The 25282-nt window shown below is 38.0% G+C and overlaps 2 protein-coding genes and 1 pseudogene across 2 annotated transcripts; all 3 read right to left on the bottom strand.

The window, feature by feature from the left end:
• Positions 1-3545: 3545 nt before the first annotated feature.
• On the bottom strand, positions 3546-4448 carry LOC150048238 (putative vomeronasal receptor-like protein 4). The gene has a single exon (XM_090356201.1). The coding sequence runs from the start codon at positions 4446-4448 to the stop codon at positions 3546-3548; it is 903 nt and encodes a 300-aa protein (XP_090212327.1).
• An 8422-nt stretch (positions 4449-12870) lies between these two features.
• LOC150048237 (vomeronasal type-1 receptor 4-like) lies at positions 12871-13842 on the bottom strand. Its single transcript, XM_090355274.1, has one exon. The coding sequence runs from the start codon at positions 13840-13842 to the stop codon at positions 12871-12873; it is 972 nt and encodes a 323-aa protein (XP_090211400.1).
• Positions 13843-21269: 7427 nt separating this feature from the next.
• On the bottom strand, positions 21270-25023 carry LOC150048236 (putative vomeronasal receptor-like protein 4; annotated as a pseudogene).
• Between the last annotated feature and the right edge of the window lie 259 nt (positions 25024-25282).

Raw genomic sequence — 25282 nt, 5'->3', positions numbered from 1 at the left:
AATACAATGGAAATACAAGGAGTCAATAGAGTTGTTTCAGTATGGAAAGAATTGGATGTATAGGAGTTGGTGCAGGGTGTTCAGAATCTGCCAATTAATCCCGAAGATCCTCCAGTTCTGTTTCTTCCTTGCAGATAATCCTGAGCAGCAACTGTTCTCCATCAATCTCTCCAGCCACGTGGAAGTGTACAAAGCAACTTCAAAGGCGCTTTTTTCAAACCCAAACTGCCTTTGTTAGCTTGCTAAGGCATGCGATTCTGATTGATTCTGATTGTGCTCTAGCTTCCCAGTTCTTTGTTTTAACATCCTAGCTTTTATTCTCAGATAACCAGCATTTGTTCACACTTTGTGTTGCTGCAGTACAATTGTTTCCACCTTTGGTATTTCAGTCTTTATTTCTGTTTTGTAGCTCAGCTGTCAGCTCATAGTGGATTGTGTTAAGCAAGCTGAGGGCAAGTCATGACCAGTTTCCAGGGTCCGTAATCATTCCTGGGTCTGGTTATCATTAATTTAGTCAGTGATAAGTCTCTGACGTTTGAATGCATAAAAATGTTCAATATGTCCCCATCCAAGAGGTTTGACTAAGATAGCTTCTGAAATAATTTCGTAGCCCTGTTATCATTATCTGCATTGTCAATCATCTGCTTTAAAATTTATGTTTGTAGAGTGACATTTGTTGCACGTTTCTGAATTTTTCCAATCTTTCTTTTCTTTTTTGCTTGTAAATCCACTGGTATTAGGGGTGGGGCCGGATTCTCCTCCTTTACTCTCAACATGCCTAGTGCTCTGTCAGGGTTGTTTTATAGATCTGAAATTCAATATTTCTGGATTTATCTGCTTTTTAAATGTTTAAAATTTACAGTTGCCCTTCCTTGCCTTTCCATGACAGGTGACTGTCATTGTGTTATGCAATGGCTGTTTTGTTTCCTAATTGATGTTTGATTGCTAGGCACACAGGAAAGTTCTGTGTTTCTATCTTGAAATTCTTCCCCCCCCATGTTCTTCACCTTCTAATACATTTGTTAGGGGGGAGTGGGAGTTAGCAGAAAGCAAGGACTTTGGTATCCCCTTGTTGAAGGGGTTTTGTCTTTCTCACAGGTCTATTCTGGCCCTATGTGCCAATAATCACCATCCAACACAGAGAGAAGTACCAGGAAGCAGCGAAAGAGGAGGGCTCTCAAACACACACACCCCAGGGACCCTCTCACCCACCCGGTCACCACTGAGAATCCTCACATAGTCTCCCAAGGCAATGGAAATACCCAGTGTCCTAACTTTCCTTAGCCACCTTGGAGCATGCTAACTTGCCTTCAAAACTTGCGGTCACTATGAACTTCAGAGCTGTTCAGCCAACCTTTGCAGGCATTCAGGGAAAATATAGTCTGACGACTGACAGCTACATATGCAGGAGATCTTGGCAAGAATGCTGGATGTTCTGAGTGGGGTCATGTAATGAATGTGAGCAGCAGCGAGAGATGGCTAGAAGAGAACCATCAGTTGGCATGTTGTCATTAAACTTTAGTGTACATAAGAGGGATGGATGTACAAGGGGAAGTTTAAGTCTCACTTGGAACATTATTTTCAAACCCCAGATAGGCAGCATCCTTTGAAAGAAAACCATCTGCTCCTGCTTTCCTTTGTATTTGGTGACCACACTTCAACATTTTGAGCGTATTTGGAATTTTTGTCTCACAGTGCTTTGGGAATCAACTAAGGACAATCAGTTGTGCATTGAATCTCTTGTGCTATCGTGAGTTAGCTTCTTTCATCGATCATCACTTCTTTGTCCTAAAAGCCAGTCTCAGGTCTGTGACTCACAGCTATAATTATAGCTATTCAGGAGGTTGAGATCTGAAGATTGCAGCTTAAAGCCAGACTGGGCACTGAAATCTGAGTGGCTCTTATCTCCAATTAACCACTAGACAACCAGAAGTGACACTGTGGCTCAAGCCTTGAGCTGAAGAGCTCAGGGACAACGCTCAGGCCTAGAGTTCAAGCCCCACAACTGAACAAAAAAAAAATAAAGGCTCTCTCTGAACAGTTGTTTTTCCTATTTTGCTTTTAAGGTTTTGCTCTTAGGTTTATTGTTCCTTATCGAGTCCAAAGAACACAGTATATATTAAGTTACTACCTTTAGAAAATGAGCGATAAAATCTATTTTCAGGAATACACAAGTGGTAAATAGTAAGGGTCTCTAACCTGATTAAAAGTTCTGGCTTAAGTTATTGAAAAAGCCCAAATATCTTACAATAGATGAGTGGAACAAAAAAAGATGTGGTACCTATACACAATGGAATTTTGCACAGCCATTAGAAAGAATATTATTATGTCATTTGCAGAAAAATGGCTGGATCTAGAGCAAATCATGTTAAGCAAAGTAAGCCAAACTCAGAGACCCAAATCATACAAGTTTTCTATCATATATAGAAGCTAGATCTAAAATACAGTGAGGCATGATCAATTATTCAAGACTCTAAGCATTCACACACAATGAGACCAAAAGAGGGAGAGAAACACAAAGGTACAATGTCTGTGTCAAATAAAATAATAATTATCAAAAAGACTTTCAGAAAATGGAAATGAGTTTCTTTCTTCTTTTTTTTTCTTTTTCACTTACTTGTGGATGTTTTTGTTTTCTTTTTGTCTTGTTTATGTCTTTGGAAGGGTAAGAGGACACAATAAAGGAAGGGCAAAGGTGAACAAAATGCAGCTATGGTACTCAGTAGACACTGTGTTTAAAATAAACTATACAGGGCCTGGAGTGTGGCCTACTGGTAGAGTGCTTGCCTAGCATGCATGATGCCCTGGGTTCAATTTCTTGGTACAATATACACAGAAAAGCTGGAACTGGTGCTGTGGCTCAAGTGGTAGAGTGCTAGCCTTGAGAAAGCTCAAGGGTAATACCTAGGTTCTGAGGTCAAGTCTCAGGACCGGCAAAAAAAGTATACAACTGGGGATGATGAGGATAAAATTGGGAGCGAGAGATAGAAGGGGAGACCGTTGTCTATCATGAAATATACTCATTACCTGAATTATTTAGCTGTAATCAAAATCTCTGTATATCACCTTTATAATAACAATAAAAATTATTCAAGCAAAAAAGTAAAACAAGAGAAAGTATCATCTGGGAACCAGAAACTGCCCTCACTAGATATATAAACTGCCAGCATCTTGTTTGTGGATTTTCTATGTTATAGAACAATAAAAAGTAAATTCTTGTGTTTTTTTTTTAAGTTCTGGCTTAAGGAAACAACAAAATAATGATTAGAAAGTATTTTTTAAAAATAGGAGCCACATGATAGGGATGGTAGAATTGGAGACTGTTAAGATAGTGATTTTTTCAATTCCTAGAACCATTAAATGAGATTTAGATTGCTTAAGAAATGATTAGTGAAAAAACAAGGTTTATCAGTTGGTATAACCCTTGATTAATTTAATGTTCTGAGATATTAGAACAATAGCGCTTAGAAATTCCTAATACATGTATCTTGAATGTATGGAAGGTCTACAGAGTATAGCATTAGAAGTATAGATTTCTGTCCTTCTCAGTGAGCCCCCCAGGACTTAGCAATATGGACATCCCTGTTGATCAGCACCAAGGGGCTGAGGACAGCATATCCAAGTTCTAGGAATGTCTTAATGTTTAGTTTTATGAAATCATTTTTCAAGGTAGAACCTATGTAGAGGGAGAACATGAAATCTGCCCAATAAAAGACAAGGAAGCAGGCCATGAGAATGAGAGTACTTAGTGTAGCTCTGATTTCTGGGCTGGAATTGTTCACATATTTGGAGCTATGAAGGTAGAGGACTCGCTTGTGATGTTTATACAGATAGAAAGCCATGTATCCACTGTTCCAGCCCATGAGACTCTGAAAGATCACATCCCGAAGAGCCATGAGGGAGAGGAAAAGCCATTTAATCCATTGTTTAGATGGTAGCATATAACAATCGCCCATATACATTTCTGTTCCAGATCCATTCATGCTATTGACTGCTGTGATGTAGTGTAGCAGGTTCGAGCTTATCAGAGAATTAAAGATCCAAAAGAAGAGGAGGTAGGGAAGAACTTGCCATGCAGTCTGTGGTTTGAGCTTTCTCCACAGGGTGTTTCTGGGACTGATGGTGATGGCCTGAACCATGCTGAGGAAACAGGTGGTGCAGATGGACAGACCTCGAGCCATCCTTCTCAGATAAATGACAGTTTTACAACTGTAATTGTCTAGCAAATTTCTGAAATAAGCAGTGATAGCTATTTCTCTTATGCCTATGCTACAAATAATGATCATATTTGAAAAAGCCAAGTGGATGAGGATAAGATTTATGGGTGTTTTGTCAAGACCCATAACAAAAGTACAAACATGTAACACAAGCATAAAGATGTTCCCCACAATTCCAGGTCCGGTGAGAGTAAAGAAGATGATTTTTTGAATTACTTTATTCCATATCATCTTCAGACTTCATACTCAGAACTAGGAAATTCATTTTAACAAACACAAATATCAATGACAGACTTAAAAGCATATATTTTCCATTGATAGGGAAAAGAACAGTTTCTAAAACATGTAAATATATATGTATTTCTTAGCAGGTCTCATTGTTTTTCTTTTGTACTCCTTTACCTGTTTTCTCTAATACAGAGGGATGATAAATACAGTTTGGAAATAAATTCCCTGGTCATACATTCACTTACCATTACAAAAGTCCCTCTTTGTATCCTACTTATTTAAAATTTAGATGATTATCTTCTTAGAGACAAAGCTAAACCAAGGGCAGCATCACTCGATTAAGCCAACATGAGGGAGGGGGTGGGAGGAGGGAAATGGGGACTAAAACATCAATGTGTGTGAAGTAATGCACCTTTTATCTGGTGAACATAACTGTAACGCTTCTATTAATTGCAATAAAAAGAGTAAAAACAATAAGCCAACATGATCCAAACTACTAGCTTTGACAAGTCCTCCTTTTTATTATTTATAGACAACAAATGTCACTGTTTTGTACTGGAGTCCACTAGGATTCTCATTATCACCCTAAAAATCATTTTTGTAATGAATATATTGCTAATACAGAGCTGTATTTTTCTCCAGAAAAATTGTTTTAGACCAAATGGAATAACTTCCTTGTTTTAGACCAAATGGAATAACTTCCTTGTGTATAAAATGTAAGTAATTTAGACAGCGACTAGAAGGGTCCGGTTAGACTAACACTGTAGGATTATAGGCATGAGCCACCCGTGGCAGGCTTGTGTTATTTTTAAAGTTCTATGAATTATCTTTCCTTAGTTGAATTTCTATGGATATTTCAATTAGTCAAAAATATCTCCTTTGCTAGTATTTCAGTTATCCTATGTTTGTATGTTTGTAATGTATACTTTTTCCTATTATAATTCTTTTTTTTTTTACTTTTTTTTTTTTTTTTTGCCAATCCCGGGGCTTGAACTCGGCCTAAGCACTGTCCTTGGGCTTTTCCTCAAGGTCAATGGTAGCCACAGCACCATTTACAGCTTTTTTTTCTTTTTCTTTCTTTCTTTCTTTTTTTTTTTTCAGTGTATGCAGTACTGAGGAATCGAACCCAGTGCGTCTTGAACCCAAAGCGTCATGCTAGGCAAGCACTCTACACTCTACCACTAAGCCAAACTCCTGGCCCCTCCTATTGTAATTCTCAATGAGTATGATAAATTCCAATAAATGGAAGGACATATGCACTAATAATCTTGATAAAAATGTATCAAATGGTTGTACTGCTTGATACTACTTGAATAAGAGCAGTGAAAAATCAGTATCAAGAAATTTAGAATTCAATTCAACATCTGTGGATGGTGGAGTGAAAGAAACATGTGTCGCACTCTGGTTGTTTTTATATAGAATTACAATGAAAAGCTCTTTCACACTTACTAATAGGTAGATGGAATGGACATTTTCTCAGTGTTTCTCTACTACTAAGTGTGTCTACATGAATCCAAAAGGTCATCTCTGTGAGTTAGCATTAGAAGTTGAGAACTAGAGAACAAGGATCAGAAATTTTTGAATAAGTAACAACATGAAATTATTCTCCAATTCCAAGGAGGCACTTAAACATAGAGGAAAAAATCTCCAACAGTCTGTCAAAAAAACAAAAAGAGAAAGAAAAAACAAAACAAAGAATCAGGAGAATGCATGAGCAGCTTTCATCTCAGGGAGTTTGGTAGAGAAACTCAGAGTTCCAAAGGTAGAGAACATGAGGTGGTGATGCTTGTGGAAAAGAAATACCATGTAGCCAACTGGCCGATTTCATAACAGTCAGCAATGTAGCATTACATTGGGAGAAAAAAAATCCATTGACTTTCTTGTACTTCTGGTAGAAAATAACTGGCTGTTTGCACTATTGCATAATGTACTTATACTGGTATTTCTGGGGGAGTATAAGTGTATGCTAATCAAGGAACTGAGCAACCATATGAACAAGGGAAAGTTGTGTCTTGCAGATCTCAGCGGGAGCATCTCCAGCTCAGATCACTCTGAATGGAGTGTTGTGCTTATTAAAAGGCTTGGTACCACACTGTCCAACTAAACAACATTCTTATAGCCTATAGCGCCTAGGATATTTCTCAAATTGAGAGCTGCTATTGTACTTGGAATCCCTTTAGAGAAAGGCATTTGTAGAAACCCAATAGCTAAGAATAGTGGCTATAGGAATTTTCTCAGTACATATAATTTACACACATTATGCACATAATTTACAAACACAGAGTTGTTCCCCACAAAACCAGAGTCCAGTTAGCAAAATGCAGCTTGTTCCCTTCACAAGGTTTGCAACCTGATTCCTCTGCCTCTTTACAAGTAGAAAATCTTGGATTTAGCAAACATCTTTTTGAAAAAAAAAAAAAAGCATTAGTAAGGATGATATACAGTTTTATGACATAGCTTTTTTTTTCTAGTGTATAATCTGGTACAGATTTCTTGTCCAAAGAATTCTATTCCTTCTTACAAAGTAGTCTTCTTCTATTTATTTATTTACTTACTTACATTTGGTGTGCTGTTCCTGGGGCTTGAACTCAGGGCTTGGGCACCATTCTTGAGTTTGTTTTGCTCAAGTGTTCTACCACTTGAAACACAGCTCTACTTCAGGCTCTTTTGGTAGTTAGTGGAGATAAGAATGAGGCTTTTCAGGCCAGATTTATACCTTCAGCAATTGTGAGTCTCTTGGCTCCCATCAAGGGTGAGGGTGATTTCAGTTTTCACAGTTGTCTCGTTGTCAGGGAAAAGAAAAGCTTTGCAGAATCTCAGTCCCCGAAGTAGAACGTTTCTGTTCCCTACACAATTATTGTGTAAGCTCAGGCTTAATTAGGACTTATTTGTAGGATAAAAGAGAACATGAACAACAAGCCAAACTTCTGTATTTAGTTTTTATTATCTCTGAGCCACTGGTTTCACTATCTAATAAGCAGGCCTATATTCTCCTCAAAGCTACAAGTTGTGAAGTAGCATGGAGATGAGCTCTGAGACAGAGACCAAGTCACTTAATTCTCAAAGCTTTCTATAAACATTGAAACAGAATAAATGATGGCCACTCATGGAAAGTCTGCTTTATGTGCAACTAAATACTTGCATGGGACTACCATCACATTGTGCTATCTGTGTCCCATGGCAGTAAAAGATCTTTCTATAAGTTAGTATATTCTCTGCTTACACAAATGGTGCTGAGAAACATGGTAAGGCTTGAAGATGTAATTCAGTAAGGACAAGTTGCCTAGCACAGGCAAGGCCCTGTTTCAATCTTCAGCAACACTAAGTGTGTAGAGAAGTAAAGAAGAAATGAGCAAGAAAGAGATTTAAATAAATGAAGTGAAAAATGTGGGCCTACCTCTAAAAAATCATTTCATGTGAAATTTCAAGAACATTTCTATAATGTATATGCACTTAGGAATGTTCTATGTATTTATTATTGAGTTTATTGCCAAGGAGAACTTTTTTTAGTCCTTGATGCAAAGGAATGTAAATAAATATGACCACTTTGCTTAGGTTAACTTGGGAATAACATCATGTTTTTAGAAGTGATACAAGTCCTACACTGACCTGAAAGGAAACTTCAAGTTGCAAAATCATATCCTGCTGAAAAGGTGAGGAGTGTATGTGTTTAAAGAACAATAACTAAGTAGTCACCAAAAAAATCCTCTCATTCAGTATCAATAGGATACATGGGTCTAGGCGCTGTCCCTGAGCTCTTTAGCTCAAGGCTAGCACTCTACCAATTTGAGCCATAATGCCACTTCTGGTTTTCTGGTGGTTAACTGGAAATAAGAGGTTCATGGACTTTCATGACTGGGCTGGCTTTGAACCACAATCCTCAGATCTCAGCCTCCTAAGTACCTAGGATTACAGATGAGAGCCACCAGAGCAGAGCACCACTTGATCTTTTGTTAAGACTTGATCTTTTGTTAATACTGTATAACATGCACATCAGAACATATAGGTTTCTTCCAATATTTACTACTTCATAGTTAAAACATGCAAAATATTTTTCTTGCAGCTTTTGAAATGTATGCAATGTAGGTATGTAATAGCACACCACAGAACTTTAAGCTCTAGCTATAATTTAGTACCTTTTGCTCAAACTTTCCTTATCCTTAACGTTTTACTACTCTCTCCAGCCTCTAGCATCCACTCAACTATTCTAGATTGAACCTCTAAGATATCAACTTCTCTTTTTTTTAATATTTCACATATGAGTGAGATCCTGTGGAATTACCTTTTGGTGCTTGGCTTTGTTTATACAATATGATGGTCAACCAATAACAGTTCCAACCAAGTCATTCCAAATGACATGGTGTCTTTTATGGCTGAATTTATTTATTGACTACAATGTATATACTTTCTTTTTTATTTTTTTTTAATTTTTATTTTGTATACTTTTTTTTTGCCAGTTGTGGGGCTTGAACTCAGGGCCTGAGCACTGTTCTTGGACTTTCTCAAGGCTAGAGCTCTACCACTTGAGCCTCAGCACCACTTCCGGCTTTTTTCTATGTATGTGGGACCGAGGAATCAAACCCAGGTCTTCATGCATGCTAGGCAAGCACTTTAACCACTAGGCCAAACTCCCGGCCCCTATAAACACATTTTATATTTGCATCAATGGTAGGAATTTAAGTTGTTTCTATTTCTTAGCTAAGTATTGCTTGCAGTAAATACAGGCATGCAGGTGTTTCTTCTCTACACTGCTGCTTTAATTTCTTTTTGATTTTCACCCAGTAGTTGTTTTGATAGAACATAGTAGTTAGTAGTTCTATTTCAGTGTTTGGAGGAAACTCTGTATTGATGTTCATAACGTCTAAATTTATTTACATTCTTACCTACAGCATTTAAGAGTTCAATTTTCAATGCCCTTATCATATCATTCACTGAATCATCATGTCTATTGATGATTGCCATTTTACTTGGAGGGAAGTGATATCTCACTATAGTTGTAATTTGTATTTTGTTGAACATTTATGTTTTCTTTAGGAAATGTGTATACACACAAATATGCCATTTTCAAGAAAGTTTTTTTTCTTTCTGGTTCTTCTTGCCATTTTTTAAAATGTTGTGTGAATTATTTTGCTATTGAGCTTCCTTTTATAGGAGTAGGGATCAAACTTAGCACCTTTTACATGCTTGACAATTGCTTTACATGTTAGCTATAATTCCCAGCTTCAGCTGCTGAGGTTTTTTTTTTAGGTTTCTTTTTTTATTAAAGAATTTATTAACATTGATTTTTACATCATACTTCAAATGTCATGATTAACAAACAAGTATTCAAGAAGGGAATCTCTATGTACAATCACTGGAACTTAGGTTTTAGAACATAATTAAAATTAAGCTGAGGGTTTGTATGTCATAGGTACATATTAATCTATGTAATAAAACATTATGTCTATAGGGTATATAGCCCATCACAGATTTTTATGTTTATGTAGTTATGTTTATATCTCCAAGACCATGTCCATAACCTTGGGTACCCAAATATTGAGCCATTGCTCTTGTGCTGTTTGGATCTAATATCCACAAATTAAGGACACCATGCGCCTTTTGTTCCTTTGGTCTTGACTTATGTCACTCAACATGATTTGCTTTAGTTTCATCCACTTCTCAGCGAATGCCATTATTTTATCTTGTCTGTTGGCTGTTTAGAATTCCATTGTGTATATATATATATATATTTATATATATATATATTTTTTTCACATTTTTTGTATATAGGGTACGTCACATTAGGAAAGTGGGCCAACCTGCCTGTCGCCTCGTTGGGAGGTTTGGCTGTGGTTTGTGATGTAAAATAAGGCTACCTCGAACCCTGGGATTGGCCCCGCTGCCCTCTCGGACCGCACCTACCTCCCCTTGCCCTGCCCACCTATATGCTGATAGACTCCTGATCCTACTTTAGCCCCTTGTACTTTCCCAATAAATGAGTCTTGCTGTGACAGTCTCCCTGGCGCGTCTGCGTCTTCCCTCTGGAGAGGGAGGGCTGGGTGAAGGCGGCCAGCCGGCCCTAACGTTTCTCGGCCTCGGCGTGTTCTCCTTGTCCCTCCTGTGGGTCAGGAGGCAAGAAGTGCTAAAAACCCCGATATTTGTATCCAGTCATGTGCAGTAGGGCATCTGGGTTGTTTCCATCGTCTGGCTATAGTGAATAGTGCAGAGATGAACATAGCTGAGCAGGTGTCCTTATCATATCTTGGGTTATGATGTTCAGGATAGATGCCCAGGAGTGGTATGGTGGGATTGTAGGGAAGGTCTATTTTCAGTTCTTTGAGAAACCTCCAAACTGCCTTCCAGAGTGGCTGAACTAGTTTACATTCCCACCAGCAGTGCAGTAGGGTTCCTCTTTCTCCACAACCTCGCCAGGCTGCTGAGGTTCAGTAGTTGTACAAAGAAGTTACAATTCCACAAGTCAAGTTATGAGTAAAATGCATGTTGATGAATGTCATCTCTTCAATTTTTTGCTCCATTTTCCTCCTTCTATCCCCCCCTCAAGTTACAGCAGTTAAAGTTTTACATAGTGTACATTGTATACAACTGCATCCTCCCCCAACACATTGTTGGGAGCCAGAGTATGGAGTCAGACTGACCCATGAAGCTGCATAACTCAGTAAGATAACCACACAAAGATATGAGCTGTCATGTATGGTGCCATGCCTAGGAACTTTTGAGCTACATTGTCTGTATTGTGAGCTCCCTGACCTTATCAATTTATTGCTTTATGGCCTTGTCCTGCTTAACTGATCTGAGATTTACCCCTTTGTAAGAATGTAACCCTTGGCAGTTTCCTGGTTTCAAGAAAGTATATAAGACTTGATTTAGAAATGAACAGTGCTACAGTCTTAAGCTCCCAGCCTTCTTGGGCTGCTGACTTGGGCTGTAGTCTTCCCGACCCCATCTGTTTGTCTCTTGTCTAGTTCTTTTCCAAGTCCCTGCCCCTTTGCCCCCTATTTCAGGAATCCCAGTTCGGTGCTGGCTGGCCCCGGCAACACATTTCTATTTTTCTGGTTATTTGTTTTGTGAAAAAATTTGTTAGATGCTCAGAGGAATTACAACATTGAAATCATACCTCCTCAAAGTATACCATTTTTCCATCAGTTTGTATATAGATATGTAAAACTCTGCATGTGTTATCAAACATGTTTGTATTTTGGATCTAACTTCCATATATGGGAGAAAATGTGTGCCATTTGTTTTTCTTAGCCTAACTTTATAATTTTTCTAGGTCCACTCATTTCCATGAAAATGACAGTATTTTTTTCTGAGAGATGAGTAAAATTGCAATATCTATATTTATATATCTATATCATATTTTATTGATCCATTCATCAGTTGTGGGACATCTGGACTATTTCCATAACTTGGCTATAGTGAAAACTGCTGCAATGGGCATGGATATGCAAACATCTTCACTGTACCCTGATTTGTCATATTCTGGTTATATGCCCAAGACTGGCATGGCTGGGTCATAGGGTAATTCTATGCTTAGTTTTATGAGCTAATAAAGAATTTTAGTTTTCTCTAGAAACACCCCCAAGCTAGTAGGTCAACTGAAGCACCTTACTTGGGTAGGTCATATACTATATCCTTCTTTATGAATGTTGTAGGTAGACCCTGCCATGATGAGATAGAGGAAGTTTAAATTGAGAAGTAGAAAATGTAGCCTTTTGTTTCATAAAAGGACTAACTGTGGTTTAATTTGTATTCCCAGTCTTTCATGAGAATTACACATGGGATCTGTTTACAAGGTGCTATGATTTATATAACATCTTTAGAAATAGTATCCTTTTTCTCTTTCTCTTTTGTTATATTCAAATTGTTGAAACAGAAAGCCATTTATTTTGCTTCTTTAGGTTTATATCATCTCCTGATGATGTCAATTCTGTTTGTCTTCCACAATTTGGCATTCCTTACTTATTAAACTTCTGAATTGCTTTAAATCCCAGCCATACAAATATAATATTGGCACTCACCTTGCCACAAGTTCTGGTATTATTTCAATCACATTGTGTTTATAAAGTAACAAAGAATGCAATGTATGCACTTAAAAAAATGGGAATTGTCAAAGAACAAGTATATCTGTATGGTTTGATCCTAGATATAGAAGTCTAGAGTAAAAAGGACACATGCATAAGTAATGAAGATAAAATTTCCAAAATGGTATCTGGAATAGTGATAGTAAGAGACAAGTCCCACAAATTCTAATTAAGCCCTCTTTATGAGAGTGATAGAACAGCAAATGTGGTTTTTGCATTACCATAACTGTCTATAAGTTCTGGACCAACTCAGGGCTCCATGTTATTAGCATGTTTGGCTGACCCCAAATCATTACAGACTTAAGCAAATTGATTCGATCTTGTTTTAACCCAGAATAACAGAATTAAGGAAGAGTTCTTGCAAATTTACATACTAAAAAGTTGAATGAAGTAGACATTTTTTTCAACTTCTCTCTTTCCCAATGAGAATGCCAACATTTAGCTAGATTTCCATTTCTGAGAATCAGCACAAATGGGCTGAGAATTGCAAAACCAAGGGTCAGAAATTCTCGAATACTTAACACCATAGGATTATTCTCCAAGGAGGAACTTAAAAGTAGAGAAAACACACACTCTGTCCAGTAAAAGAAAAGAAAACAAAGCATGAGAAGGAGAACACTGTGAGCAGCTCTCATCTCAGGAGGAGTTGTGGAGAGAAGCTGGGTGTTGTGAAGGTAGAGAACATTCTGGTGGTGCTTGTGGAGAACAAATACCATGTAACCACTAGCCCCACCCATGACACTCTGAAACATGATATCACGGAGGATCATGAGCATGAGAAAAATCCATTGTATTTCCTTTCTCCCTGGTAGGAAATAACAATAGTAATTATTTATACTGATTTGTGATGCATTCATGTTGATATTTCTGATCGAATGGAGTAAGTTCGTACTTATCAATGAATTGAGAATCCAAAAGACAAGCAAGAAGAGAAGAATGTCCCAAGTAGACCTCAGCTTAAGCCTTCTCCACCGGGAGGCTATTGGACTCATAGTGATTGCCTGAACCACTGTGAGGAGACTGGTGGTACAGATTGAGTGGCCACGAGCGACCCTATCTAGAAAGACAATCATCTTACAGCCTGTAGAATCTAGGAAATTTTTCCAGCCCAAAGCTACTAATATCTTTGGCATCCCTTTGGAAAGCAGCATGATGATATTTGTCAAAGCCAAATGGATAAGAATAAGATGTACAGATTTCTTCACGGTACCTTCCCAGAAACTGAAAATATAATTCAGAAAAACAGAGATGTTTCCTACAAGGCCATGTCCAGTTAGAAAAATGCAGATTGTTCCCTCGATTAGGTTCAATCCCATTTCTTAGGTCGAAGGCAGAAAAGGTTGGATCCAGCAAATTCCTCCTTGATGATATATATCTGCAAAATTCAGTTCAGATCATAGCTCTGGTACATATACAGTAACCATTATACACATAATGGTGCGAATTTTTATCTAGGAGAACTCTATTTCTGTGTCACTCTTTCTGGGTCATTCTATACAGTCTCTGCCTTCCTGAAGAATAACATTCAAAAATCTAAATTTTCTGTTTAATTTTTATTGTTATAAAAAAGGTGATATACAGAGGGGTTACACTTACATAAATCCGATAAAAGAACATACAAAAATTCAAAATTTCTATCCAGGCTTATTTTTAGCTTTGCAGCAGCAAAACCAATTTCTTGCCCAGACCCTAGTATATCCAGTTGTGTGCAGTCTCAGCACAGCTTAATTAAATCCCAATTTTTCCAACCACAACTTATTCTTTCCTTTTTTTTTGTTCCAATCTATCATATTTTAATCAATCCACTCCAAATGTAACCTGTCTGCCTTTCTCATACCCTATATTAAAACACTCACAAAATCCTGTTCTTTCAACATTTTAAATGTCTCAATGTTAGCCACATTTAATTTTCCATATTGTTTCTTATTTTGCTCTGTTTTCATTTCACTCTTACATTTTGGTGACATAATTATTTTCAGAGTTAGTTTTTGCTCTGATTTTTTTTTTTTTGTGGTAGTAGAGTTTGAACTCTGGGCTTCATAGGTGCTACCTAGGCACTCTACGGATGAATCATGCCTTCAGCCCTGTTTTTGCTCTGGTTATTTTGAGATAGGATCTTACTTTTTGGCTGGCCCTCACCTAAATAGAACTCACCTAAATAGAACTGCAGTTCTATTTTAGGCTTCCTTTTGTTTTTTGTGAGTGCCGGGGCTTGAACACAGGGCCTAGTCACTGTCCTTGGGCTTTCTCCAGGCAATCACTCTACCGCTTGAACCACAGCACCACTTGCAGCTTTTTCTGTGTATGTGGTACTGAGGAATGGAACCCAGGGCTTTGGGTATGCTAGGCAAGCACTCCACCACTATGTTCCAGGCCCCTATTTTAGGCTTTCTGACATAGCTGTGATGACAAATGTGTGCTAACATGTTCAGCTTCTTTTACTGTGAGGGAGTTTTCTGAACTTTTTTGAGCAGGCTAGTCTGAAACTGTGACCCTCCTTGTCATGGACTCCTATGTAGCTGAGATGATAGGTGCGTGCCATGCAGCCAGTCCAGCTACTGATTGAGAAGGGGTTTCACAAATATTTTGCCTTGGTTGGCTTTATCTTGATCCTTTAGATCACAGCTTCCTGAGTGACTAGGATTATAGGCACAAGGCTCTACACTCACCTATGGTCTTTAGGAATTATCTGAGTACAACTGAGTGACTTACAGGCCTCTTAAGGAAGCCTACCTCAGCTATTTCCCACGAATTATTAAAGATTGCTTTAACTGTCTCTCACCTGAAAGTCTGAAGCAGCTTCAACGTGCAGGCTGTGAGACTCTGCAATTAACTAGCAAAAGCCAGAAGTACAGCTATGGCTCAAGTCATAAAATGCTAGGCTTGAGCTCAAAAGCAGAGACAGCAACCAGGCCCTGAGTTCAAGTCTCAGTACAAGTGTGTGTGTGTGTGTGTGTGTGTGTGTGTGTGTGTGTGTGTGCGTGTGTGTGCACAAAGAAAAATACTTACTATAGTAGTTAACATACCCTCACAAGAAATAGACATCTAAGGAAAGAAGGTGTCTTTCGTGTATGGGATAATATTGTGTGTTAGAATAGGAAAGCTTTAAAGGTAGTTGTAGAAAAAATAATTTCATTTTACAGACAAAGGCACTGAGGGAGTTGGAAACATAATGGAAAGGGAAAAGATGACATGATTGAAAATATAATAATTCAGCTAATCTTACACAAACAAAGTTTATGAAATCTAATGATGCTGACAGTGTCAAAGTATCAGGTGAAATTAAGGAAAACAGAGATTTTTCCTTAGCAACCTGAAGAAGAAAACCTCATGTTTTTGGTACTTGAAAGAAGACAAGGTAAAGAATACGAAAGATCTACCCCAGAGCACTCTCATGATACTAGATGCTGAACACAGCAACAGTGATGCTCAAACATTTCTTTTCTTTTTTGGGAGGTCAGGGGGGTCATGGGGCTTGAACTGGGCCTGGGTGCTGTCCCTGAGCTCTTCAGCTCAAGGCTATCACACTATCCTTGAGCCAAGGGCCACTTCCCATTTTCTAGAGGTTAATTGGAGATAAGAGTCTCAGATCCTTCTGTGCCCGGGCTGGCTTTGAACCTTGATCCTCAGATCTCAGCCTCCAGAGTAGCTAGGATTACAGGCGTGAGCCACTGCACCCAGCTTCAAATATTTCTTGAATGTCATTGGTAAGTTTGGTCCTCTCTATCTTTCTGGTTCCAGATATGTAAGGTCCTATGGATCAGAGATCCTCTATATCTTCTTTGCCTAATCATAGAAAGATTAAATTTTATTCTTCTCAGGAAATTACATGGGAAAGCACATCCAAGAATAAGAAGGCTTAATTACCTTGGTAGCTGTGGTGCAGTCAAACTCTGGGTTAGTCCTGTCAAGAAGAGACTTTCCAGGTCCTATTTGTACCTTCAAGATTTGTAGCACTCCTGGCTCTCAGAAAGCACCATGGAGACATGAATTTTCACAAATGGCACCCTGTAAAGGTTGTAAATCCCCGAAGGACAACTTTTCCTCCCCTCTCACAATTACTACACCAATTTGACTCAGAAGTTTTCTCAGATTCAATTAGGATTTAATTAGTAGGAGGAGGTGAAGTGAGAAAGTGAACACACATAGCAAGTTTCCATATCTGGAGTTTTCCAGATCTCCACACTTGTCTTTGCCTTCCCAGTTCCAAGCTGTGAATTACCATGGAGACCATACTCTGAGAGACAGAGTAAGATCAATCATGGAAGCTTATCATCTTTCTGACTCTACATCACAATGTAGTTGTCCTAGAACCTGCTCAGATGTCCTCCACTCTCTATCACCGTTCATACCATTGATGTTAACTGGCCCTACTGAGGGTGAAATCGAATTATTAGATAACACGGAAAGAATGACTTGTGATTCCCAATTTGGCTCTTATTCTGACCTTCAGTTTAGTTAGAGCCACCTCATTTTGATGTACTTGGCATCCATCTTGTGTGTTAGAATCTATTGTTAGAGAGTGTCAACAAATTCATTAAGTTTTTGACTTCAAATTCCTCATCTGTTAAATGGAGAGTATGATGTTCTCTCAATGTTATTATAAGGATGAAACAAATAGATTAGAACATTTTTAGTTGCTTTTATTTTCTCCCACAACTTTAATTTTGTTTGCTTAGAACCAATTTTAACATTTATCATGTTCAAATTCTTACTTGTGCTTACATTTTTGTTTGAAGATGATTAAAGTTGTTTTCCTGATGAAAAAAAATCTATTGTTAGTTTCTTGTTTTGTTTCTCTGTATATTTTTGGCCTATATTGAGACTTGAATTTAATCTTTCGGTGCTGTTTCTTAGCTTTTTCACTGAGCTGGCACTCTACTGTTTGAGTCAGAGCTCTATTTCTGGCTTATTGGTGGTGAATTAGAAATAAGCCTATGGATTTTCCTGACTGAATTGGCTTTGAATCACAATCCTCAGACCTTAGCCTCTTGATCAGCTAAGATTACAGGCCTAAGTCCACTGATGCCGAGCTCTTTGAAGCTTCTTTGAGATATGAATAACCTAAGGTTTTAAGATTATGCCTGAGTGATGCATGGAAACTCAAGTAGAACAGCATGAATTTGTGATAGAATTATGTTGAGTGTTGCTCTTTATTCCCATAGCCGTATTGCATGTTTTAGGCATTTGCCAATATTTTTTAGTTAGATAGATGTGAGATTCTATCCCATTAGGTGTTTTTTCCCCATATAATATCTTTAATGAATGTTGACTGTTCTCTTCAACTTTTTTTTGGATAGCCGATAAATAGTCTTCTGTTTGTGGTAATGGAATTTCATTACAATTTTTAATAGTGTTATCTTCAGAAATACTATAAAATAACTATGTTGATGATTTCATGGTTTGAAAAACTAATATGACACCAAATAAAATAATCTGGAATAAGTTTTTTTCACATTCTGATGATGATTAAAAATGTAAAATGGATATTTTTTAGAACTTTGTCACTCTCACTTATATTTATACATGAAAGCTATCATACATTTTGAGATCTGATGATGATTTCTTAACAATAGATTAAAGTTTCTGGGTTTTCATCTTCTAACTAGTGATATGTTTACTTATGACTTCTGTTTGTTAACCTATGTGCATCAGTGAACAAAATAAAATTTGCATTTGAAATTCTCTATTTTTAGTCTCTTTCACTTTCAACTTGTGTTCCATTTAAGTTATTCTGTTTTAACTTCGTGGTATTACATATAGTAATTTCATAGTATAATTAATATGAGTTTTATTTATAGTAGTTTTTCTTATACTTCCCTTTCACAGAATTTGACATTTTCTTCAGTAAGTTCTGTAGAAATCTGCTTTGATATAAGTAAATAATTATTTTAATATGTTACTCTTAATGCACACTTCTCATCCAAGTATATATAAGCATTATTCTAGGTAATTTTACAGATTATTGGTATTAAAAAATTTTTTTTGGTCAATTGTGGGGCTTGAACTCTGGGCCTGGGTGCTATCCCTGAGCTTTTCTGCTCAAGGCTACCACCCTACCCCTGGAGCCACAGCGCCACTCCCTGCTATTTTAAATTTTTAGTGATTTTTTTTCTTTTCATGTGTGTGTGTTTGTGTGTGTATGTGTGCGCGCATGTAGTACTGGGGTTTGAATTCAGGGCCTATCCTTTGCTAGGCAAACATTCTCACACTGATTTACGTCCTCATTCCTTTTAGGCTTTATTTTTCAGACTGGGTATAGCATTTTTTGCTTGTGGCTCAGCCTTGAACTTTGATCCTCCACCGCCCCCCCCCCCCCAGTTTTTCTTTATGTTTTTGTGCCCATACTAAAGCTTGAACTCAGTGACTGGACACTGTCTCTGAACTTTTGTTGCTCAAGAGTAGCACTCTATCACTCGTGCCACAGCTCCACCTTCAGCTTTTTGCCGGTTGATGGGAGAAGTGTCTCATGGACTTTCCTGCCCAGGCGGCCTTCAAGCTGCTTTCAGGTCTCAGCCTCCTGAGTAGCTATGATGGTAGGTGTCAGCCACCAATTTCCAGGTCTACCTGTACTTTTTATGTAATTGGGATCCATACCACATCCAACCTTTTTGTTGAAATGAGACCTAGCTACTTAAAACATTTTTTTCCCCTTGTACTGGTCTTGAACCATGATCCTTCTGATTGATTGTTGTCTCTCAATTAGCTGAGATTATAGGCATGTACCATGGTCTCCTTTTAAATGTCTTTAAAGAACTGTCCTTTAAATGTCACCTAAGAAAAGTTTGGGACTGAGAGTTTGGCCTAGTGGTAGAGTGCCCATGCATGAAGACTCAGGTTCGATTCTTCAGTACCACATACATAGAAAAAGCCAGAAGTGGTGCTGTGGATCAGGTGGTAGAGCTCTAGCCTTGAGAAAGTCCAATGACAGTGCCCAGGCCCAGAGTTCAAAGCCCTGGGACTGGTAAAAGAAAAGAAAAGATTTGGCATTGGAGGCATGGCTCAGTTGGTAGAGCACCAGCCAATGATTGAAAGTGTCAGATCAAGAGTTCTAGTCGTGGTATTCAGCATAGATAGTTATGTTTAAATTCTGGAAGACTGCTAACATAGCTTACTGAGGCTCTTATATTTCCCTATGGAGAAAGGCAATACTGGCTGAGAGATAATCAGGTTTCCTCATGTATGTGTCTTAGCTTTAAAAAGAGATATAGGTCTTTCAGTAAAACTTGAGAGGATTTCAAACTTTCAGCTTCTGGGAGAGATGTTTCATCAACTTAATTCATTTCTTTTTATGTATTTGTTTATTTAAATGACACAAAGTGATACATATTTAAGGGCACTGTTTGCTGTTATTTATTTATTTATTTATTTTTGGTGGTCGTGAGACTTGAACTCTGGGCCTGGATGTTGTACCTGAGCTCTTCAGCTCAAGGCTACTGCCCTACCCCTTGAGCCACAGCACCACTTCTGGTTTCCTAATGGTTCTTCAGAGATAAGAGTCTCATGGTCATAAGTACCTGGGCTGGCTTTGAACCAAGATCCTCAGATCTCAGTCTCCTGAGTAGCTAGGATTATAGGTGTGAGCCACTGTACCCGGCCCTGTTTGCTATTTTGACATATGTATTCATTGTATAATATTTACATCAATACAAACCCACATTTCTCTTCCAGTGAATAACATTTATCTATGATTAAAAAAAGCATTCAGAATATTTTCTTTCGACATTTTAGAAATATACATTATATTATCATTGTTTTATACTCCCCTTAGAGACCCCCAAACTCCTTACTCAGATCACACTTAACTTAGTATCCCTTGATGAACATTTCCCCACCCTCTTCTCTCCAGCACTCCTCTGGAGCCTTTGGTATCCACCATTGCACTCTCAACTCGTTTGACATCCCTTTTTGACATCTTACCACAGAGTCAGATCATGCGGTGGTGCTTGTCCTGAAGAGCCTGGCTTAGTTTGCTTAATGTGACCAACACGAGGTTGAGCCTTGTTATGTTGTGTATCATGTTTTCTTTAAAAAAAAAAATCCCTGCATCAGTGGATGGACATTCAAGGGGTTTCCATTCCTTTGCTATTGTGAATACTGCTGTATGGACACCGACTACAGATGTGTCTTCCATGTAGAGCTTCCTTTTCAAACTCTACATAGCCTCCTTTGAAGGAGAAGCTTTCTTTAATGTGTTTGGAAGTGGGTTATACTGTCTATTCTTATCATCAGTTTCCTTAAGGCTTTTAGCATCAAGTAACAAAAAGCAATAGTCAGCTGAATCCATTTTGCTAAATAGTGTAGAGTCTCTCACTGGTCATGTTTATTTCGTCCTACAACTCAGCTTCCCATAAATATTGCCTGAGACTGTTCTTCTTCCTCATGTGCTTTTAGGCCTCTGCATGCACTTAGTAAGTATGAGTGGAGCTGACAAGGATTGAGCCCATTTGAGGGAATACAAAGGTGGCAAATAGTTTGGGAGGCTTAGTTGATTAAAAAAACTTGGTGAGAAAAAAAGGAAATACTGGTTTCTGGCAGTGATGTTACCTCAAGTATTTTTCCCAGGGAAAAAAAGAAGCGAAACGTCACATACTTGATAGAGATGGGAGGCTGACAAGAATCTGCCCAGCTTCCTAGAATTGCTGAGTGAACAGTGCACTTTTCCTATTATCAGACTTGGGTGATTCCTAATGTATACACCTGTAGCTCATGGAGGGGTTAGAGTGGAAAATAACTTCTGTACCTATTGGCAAGCCCTCTGGGATTTAGCAACCCAGATATCTCGACTGATTAGGACGAAAGGGCTGAAAACAGCATATCCAAGTCCTAGAAATGTTTTAATGTTTAGCATTATTAAATCATTTCTCAAGGTAGAACCCATGTAGAAGGAGAACATGAAATCTGCCCAATAAAAGACAAGGAAGCAGGCCATGAGAATGAGAGTACTTAGAGTAGCTCTGATTTCTGGGCTGGAATTGTTCACATATTTGGAGCTATGAAGGTAGAGGACTCGCTTGTGATGTTTATACAGATAGAAAGCTATGTACCCACTGCTCCAGCCCATGAGACTCTGAAAGATCACATCCCGAAGAGCCATGAGGGAGAGGAAAAGCCATCTTATTATTTGCCTAGATGGTAGCATATAACAATGGCCAACATTCTTTCTAACTTCAGATCTGTTTGTGCTATTGACTGCTGTGATATAGTGTAGCAGGTTCACGCTTCTCAGAGAATTAAAGATCCAAAAGAAGAGATAAGGAAGAACTTGCCATGCAGTCTGTGGTTTGAGCTTTCTCCACAGGGTGGTTCTGGGACTGACAGTGATGGCCTGGACCATGCTGAGGAGACAGGTGGTGCAGATGGACAGACCTCGAGCTACTCTTCCCAGATAAATGACAAGTTTACAACCAATATCACCTAGAAAATTTCTGAAATAAAAAGCATCACTTTTATGTATCTCTCCTATCCCTGTGCTACAAATAGTGATTGAATTAGAAAAAGCCAAGTGGATGAGGATAGGGCCTATAGGTTTTTCTCAGGACTTATGACAAGAGTATACATGTATTTCGTTAGTATAATGGTATTCCCTACAATTCCCGCTCCATTAAGAGAAAGGAAGATCACTCTCTGGATGAAATTAGTCCATGCATCTTCCGACTCCACGAATAGATCTAGTAAAAATAACAACATCAACAGTTTGAGAATCAAAAATAACTAAGGGGAAGGTGCTATGGCTCATACTGTAATCCTAGCTACTCAGGAGGCTGAGATCTGAGGATCACAGTTCAAAGCCAGCCCGGGCACTAAAGACCATGAGACTCAACTCCAATTAACCACTAGAAAACCGAAAGTGGTGCTATGGCTCAAGGAGGAGAGCAGTAGCCTTGAACTGTAGAGCTCAGGGACAACACCCAGACACAGGGACAGGGTGATAGCCTTGAGCTGAAAAGCTCAGGGATAGGGCCCACGCCCAGAGTCTAAGCCCCACGACGGCCAAAAAAGCAACAACAATCAAAACTAAGGGATTATTTTTTCTATTTATTTTAATGAAAAGGTTCCTGAAAAACATTATATATAACATGCTATTTCCTAATAAATTTATGACCTCGGGGCCGGGAGTTTGGCCTAGTGGTAGGTTAGAGTTCTACCACTTGAGCCTCAGAACCACTTCTGTTTTTTTTCTATGTATATGGTACCGAGGAATTGAACCTGGGCCTTAGTGCATGCTAGGCAAGTACTCTACCGTTAGGCCAAACTCTTAACATGACACTTTACTTTTACTTAAATGTTTTTATTATCTTCAAGTAGTTGTACAAAGAAGAATTTTTTAATGCTATGAAGATAAAAAATCTGGGAAGAAAATTAGATTTTTGCCTACTAGTATTCAAAATGACATTATGAACATATATGCCACAGAAAGAGAAATCTCATTAGAGCCAGCTTTAGCTCCCACTATGCCCTGAAGCTGACAACCGACTGGTGACTAGCCTGGCATTCGGCCTACATACAGCACCAACTGAAACAGTAGGAAATACAATAGTGTCTAACACCATATCACTACTGCCACCTTTGGCAGGTTATAGTATCAAAGGACCCAGAGGACTTCTCCAATTCTTTCATTTTTTAAACCACACACACACACACACTACACACACGTATGTGTAGTTTAAAAATGTATATATGTTTAATGCACCTTCTATCTTGCGAATGTAACTATAACCCCTCCATATAGTAAAATAATAAATGTATATATGTTATAGCACATATATGTCAATAGTTTCTTTTTATTTGAAAACATTTTATGTCCTTTGTTTTTATTCTTCTTGATTTCTCTAATTTTATCTATATATTTTATTTATTATGTAAACAGATATTTTTATATTATTTTCTTCTCATCTTCTTCTTTTTTCTTTACTTCTTGGGTGTTGTTAGGTGGTTTAGGCTACTAAAGATGTGATTCCTCAAAGTCTCAGGGGCTGGAACAGTGGGTATATGGCTTTCCATCTGAATAAACATCACAAGCGAGTCCTCTACCTTTTTAGCTCCAGCTTTCCAAACAATTCTATTCCAAATATTAAAGCTGTTGTCATTTTTGCTAATTTTTTACACCTCATGGTAAAAATATTTTCTTTCTCTACACAGACTCTATAGAACTATGAGGTCAAGGACAGCTCAAAATGAACTTAGGAAACCTTACCTCATAAAAGAAAATATGTAAACAAAAAAGATTGGGGTTGAACTAAATAGAAGAGCAATTGCATCGTGTATGTTAAGCTGAGCATATATAATTTACAAACAACTGAGATGAAGTAATCATTCATTGTTAAGTACAGTTGTTTAAACACAAATGTTCAGGGACAATAATGAAATCTGGTAGAAATATTCTTTAAAAGATATAGTGTGAACCTATTTGTATCAATGTAAAGTTTGTGTCCTGTTAAGCTTTTATACAAAGTAAATTAGCATTAATAACTTCTCAAACTGCCCTCCATCTAGCCTGGCATGGTGGCTCATCCCTGTAATTATAGCTATTCAGAATGCTGGGATTTGAGGATCAAAGTTCGAAGCCAGCCTGGGCAGGGAAAGTTTGAGAGACCCTTACCTCAAAGTAACCACAAAAAGCTAGAAGTGATGTGTCTCAGCCCAGGTGTTGAGTTCAAGTCTCAAGACCAGCACACCCCCTCCACTGGTTCCCCCTCCTCCCCCTCCTCCCCTTCCTCTTCTTCCTCCCAAGCACACGCACACAAATGCTGCAATCCATATCTAATTGCCAGAACTCCATACTCAACTCAAACACTTGTACTGTACTAGTCAGATCCTCTTTAAGAAGTGAAAAATTAGGCAGGGGTTGGGGGAGGGAAATGGGAACCAAGACATGAGAAAGGGTATCAATGTTTGTGAAGTAATGCACCTTCTATCTGGTGAATATAAGGTAACCATTCTATTAATTACAATAAAAATATATAAAAAAAGAAGTGAAAAATTAAATTATTCAAAACTAAGAAATAATCACAATGATTTTCACGGACTTTTTTTTTTTGCCAGTCATGGGCTTGAGCTCAGGGCCTGAGCACTGTCTCCTTGGACTTTCTCAAGGTTAGAGCTCTACCACTTGAGCTTCAGCTCCATTTCTGGCTTTTTTTTCTATGTATGTGGTACCGAGGAATCGAACCCAGGTCTTCGTGCATGCTAGGCAAGCACTCTATCACTAGGCCAAACTCCTGCCCCCCCCCAGAGACTTTTACACTAAAAATACTTACAGCATTGTCTTATTGAGAGTACCAAGACACTAGTAAGTAATGTCCAGAAACAATTCACAATGCTTTTCAAACATAGCTTATTCAATTTGAAAAAACCTGAGGTTTGCATTTTAATAACTTAGGAAATATATAATGATGAAACGTACTTTTTCTTCTGTTTGTTCATTTACTTAGTTCTACTGTTTTGCTCCCGTTTCTATCTGTATTTAACATCAAATTAAACATGGCACACTCCATTTTGAATCCCGTTAGTACTGCATTGATCTTTTATTGACTAAAATTGCACCATCATTTTATTCTATATGAATACAAATTGAAGTCATTGGTTTCATGAATTTTACAAAATCCAATTCTATATACTGGTACTTCTGAATATTCTCTAACAGCCAGGAAAATGCCTGTTTTGCTATCTTTTAATTAAGAGATGCTTACAAAATAATTAACACTGAATTGTATATTTTCTTATTGGAATTCTCAAAAAGTAAGTACATTTGTA

Source organism: Megascapheus bottae, chromosome 22 (assembly GCF_031878675.1).
Source record: "Megascapheus bottae isolate mThoBot1 chromosome 22, mThoBot2.hap1, whole genome shotgun sequence".
NCBI lineage: Eukaryota > Metazoa > Chordata > Mammalia > Rodentia > Geomyidae > Megascapheus > Megascapheus bottae.
This window is presented reverse-complemented; position numbering and strand designations above follow the sequence as displayed.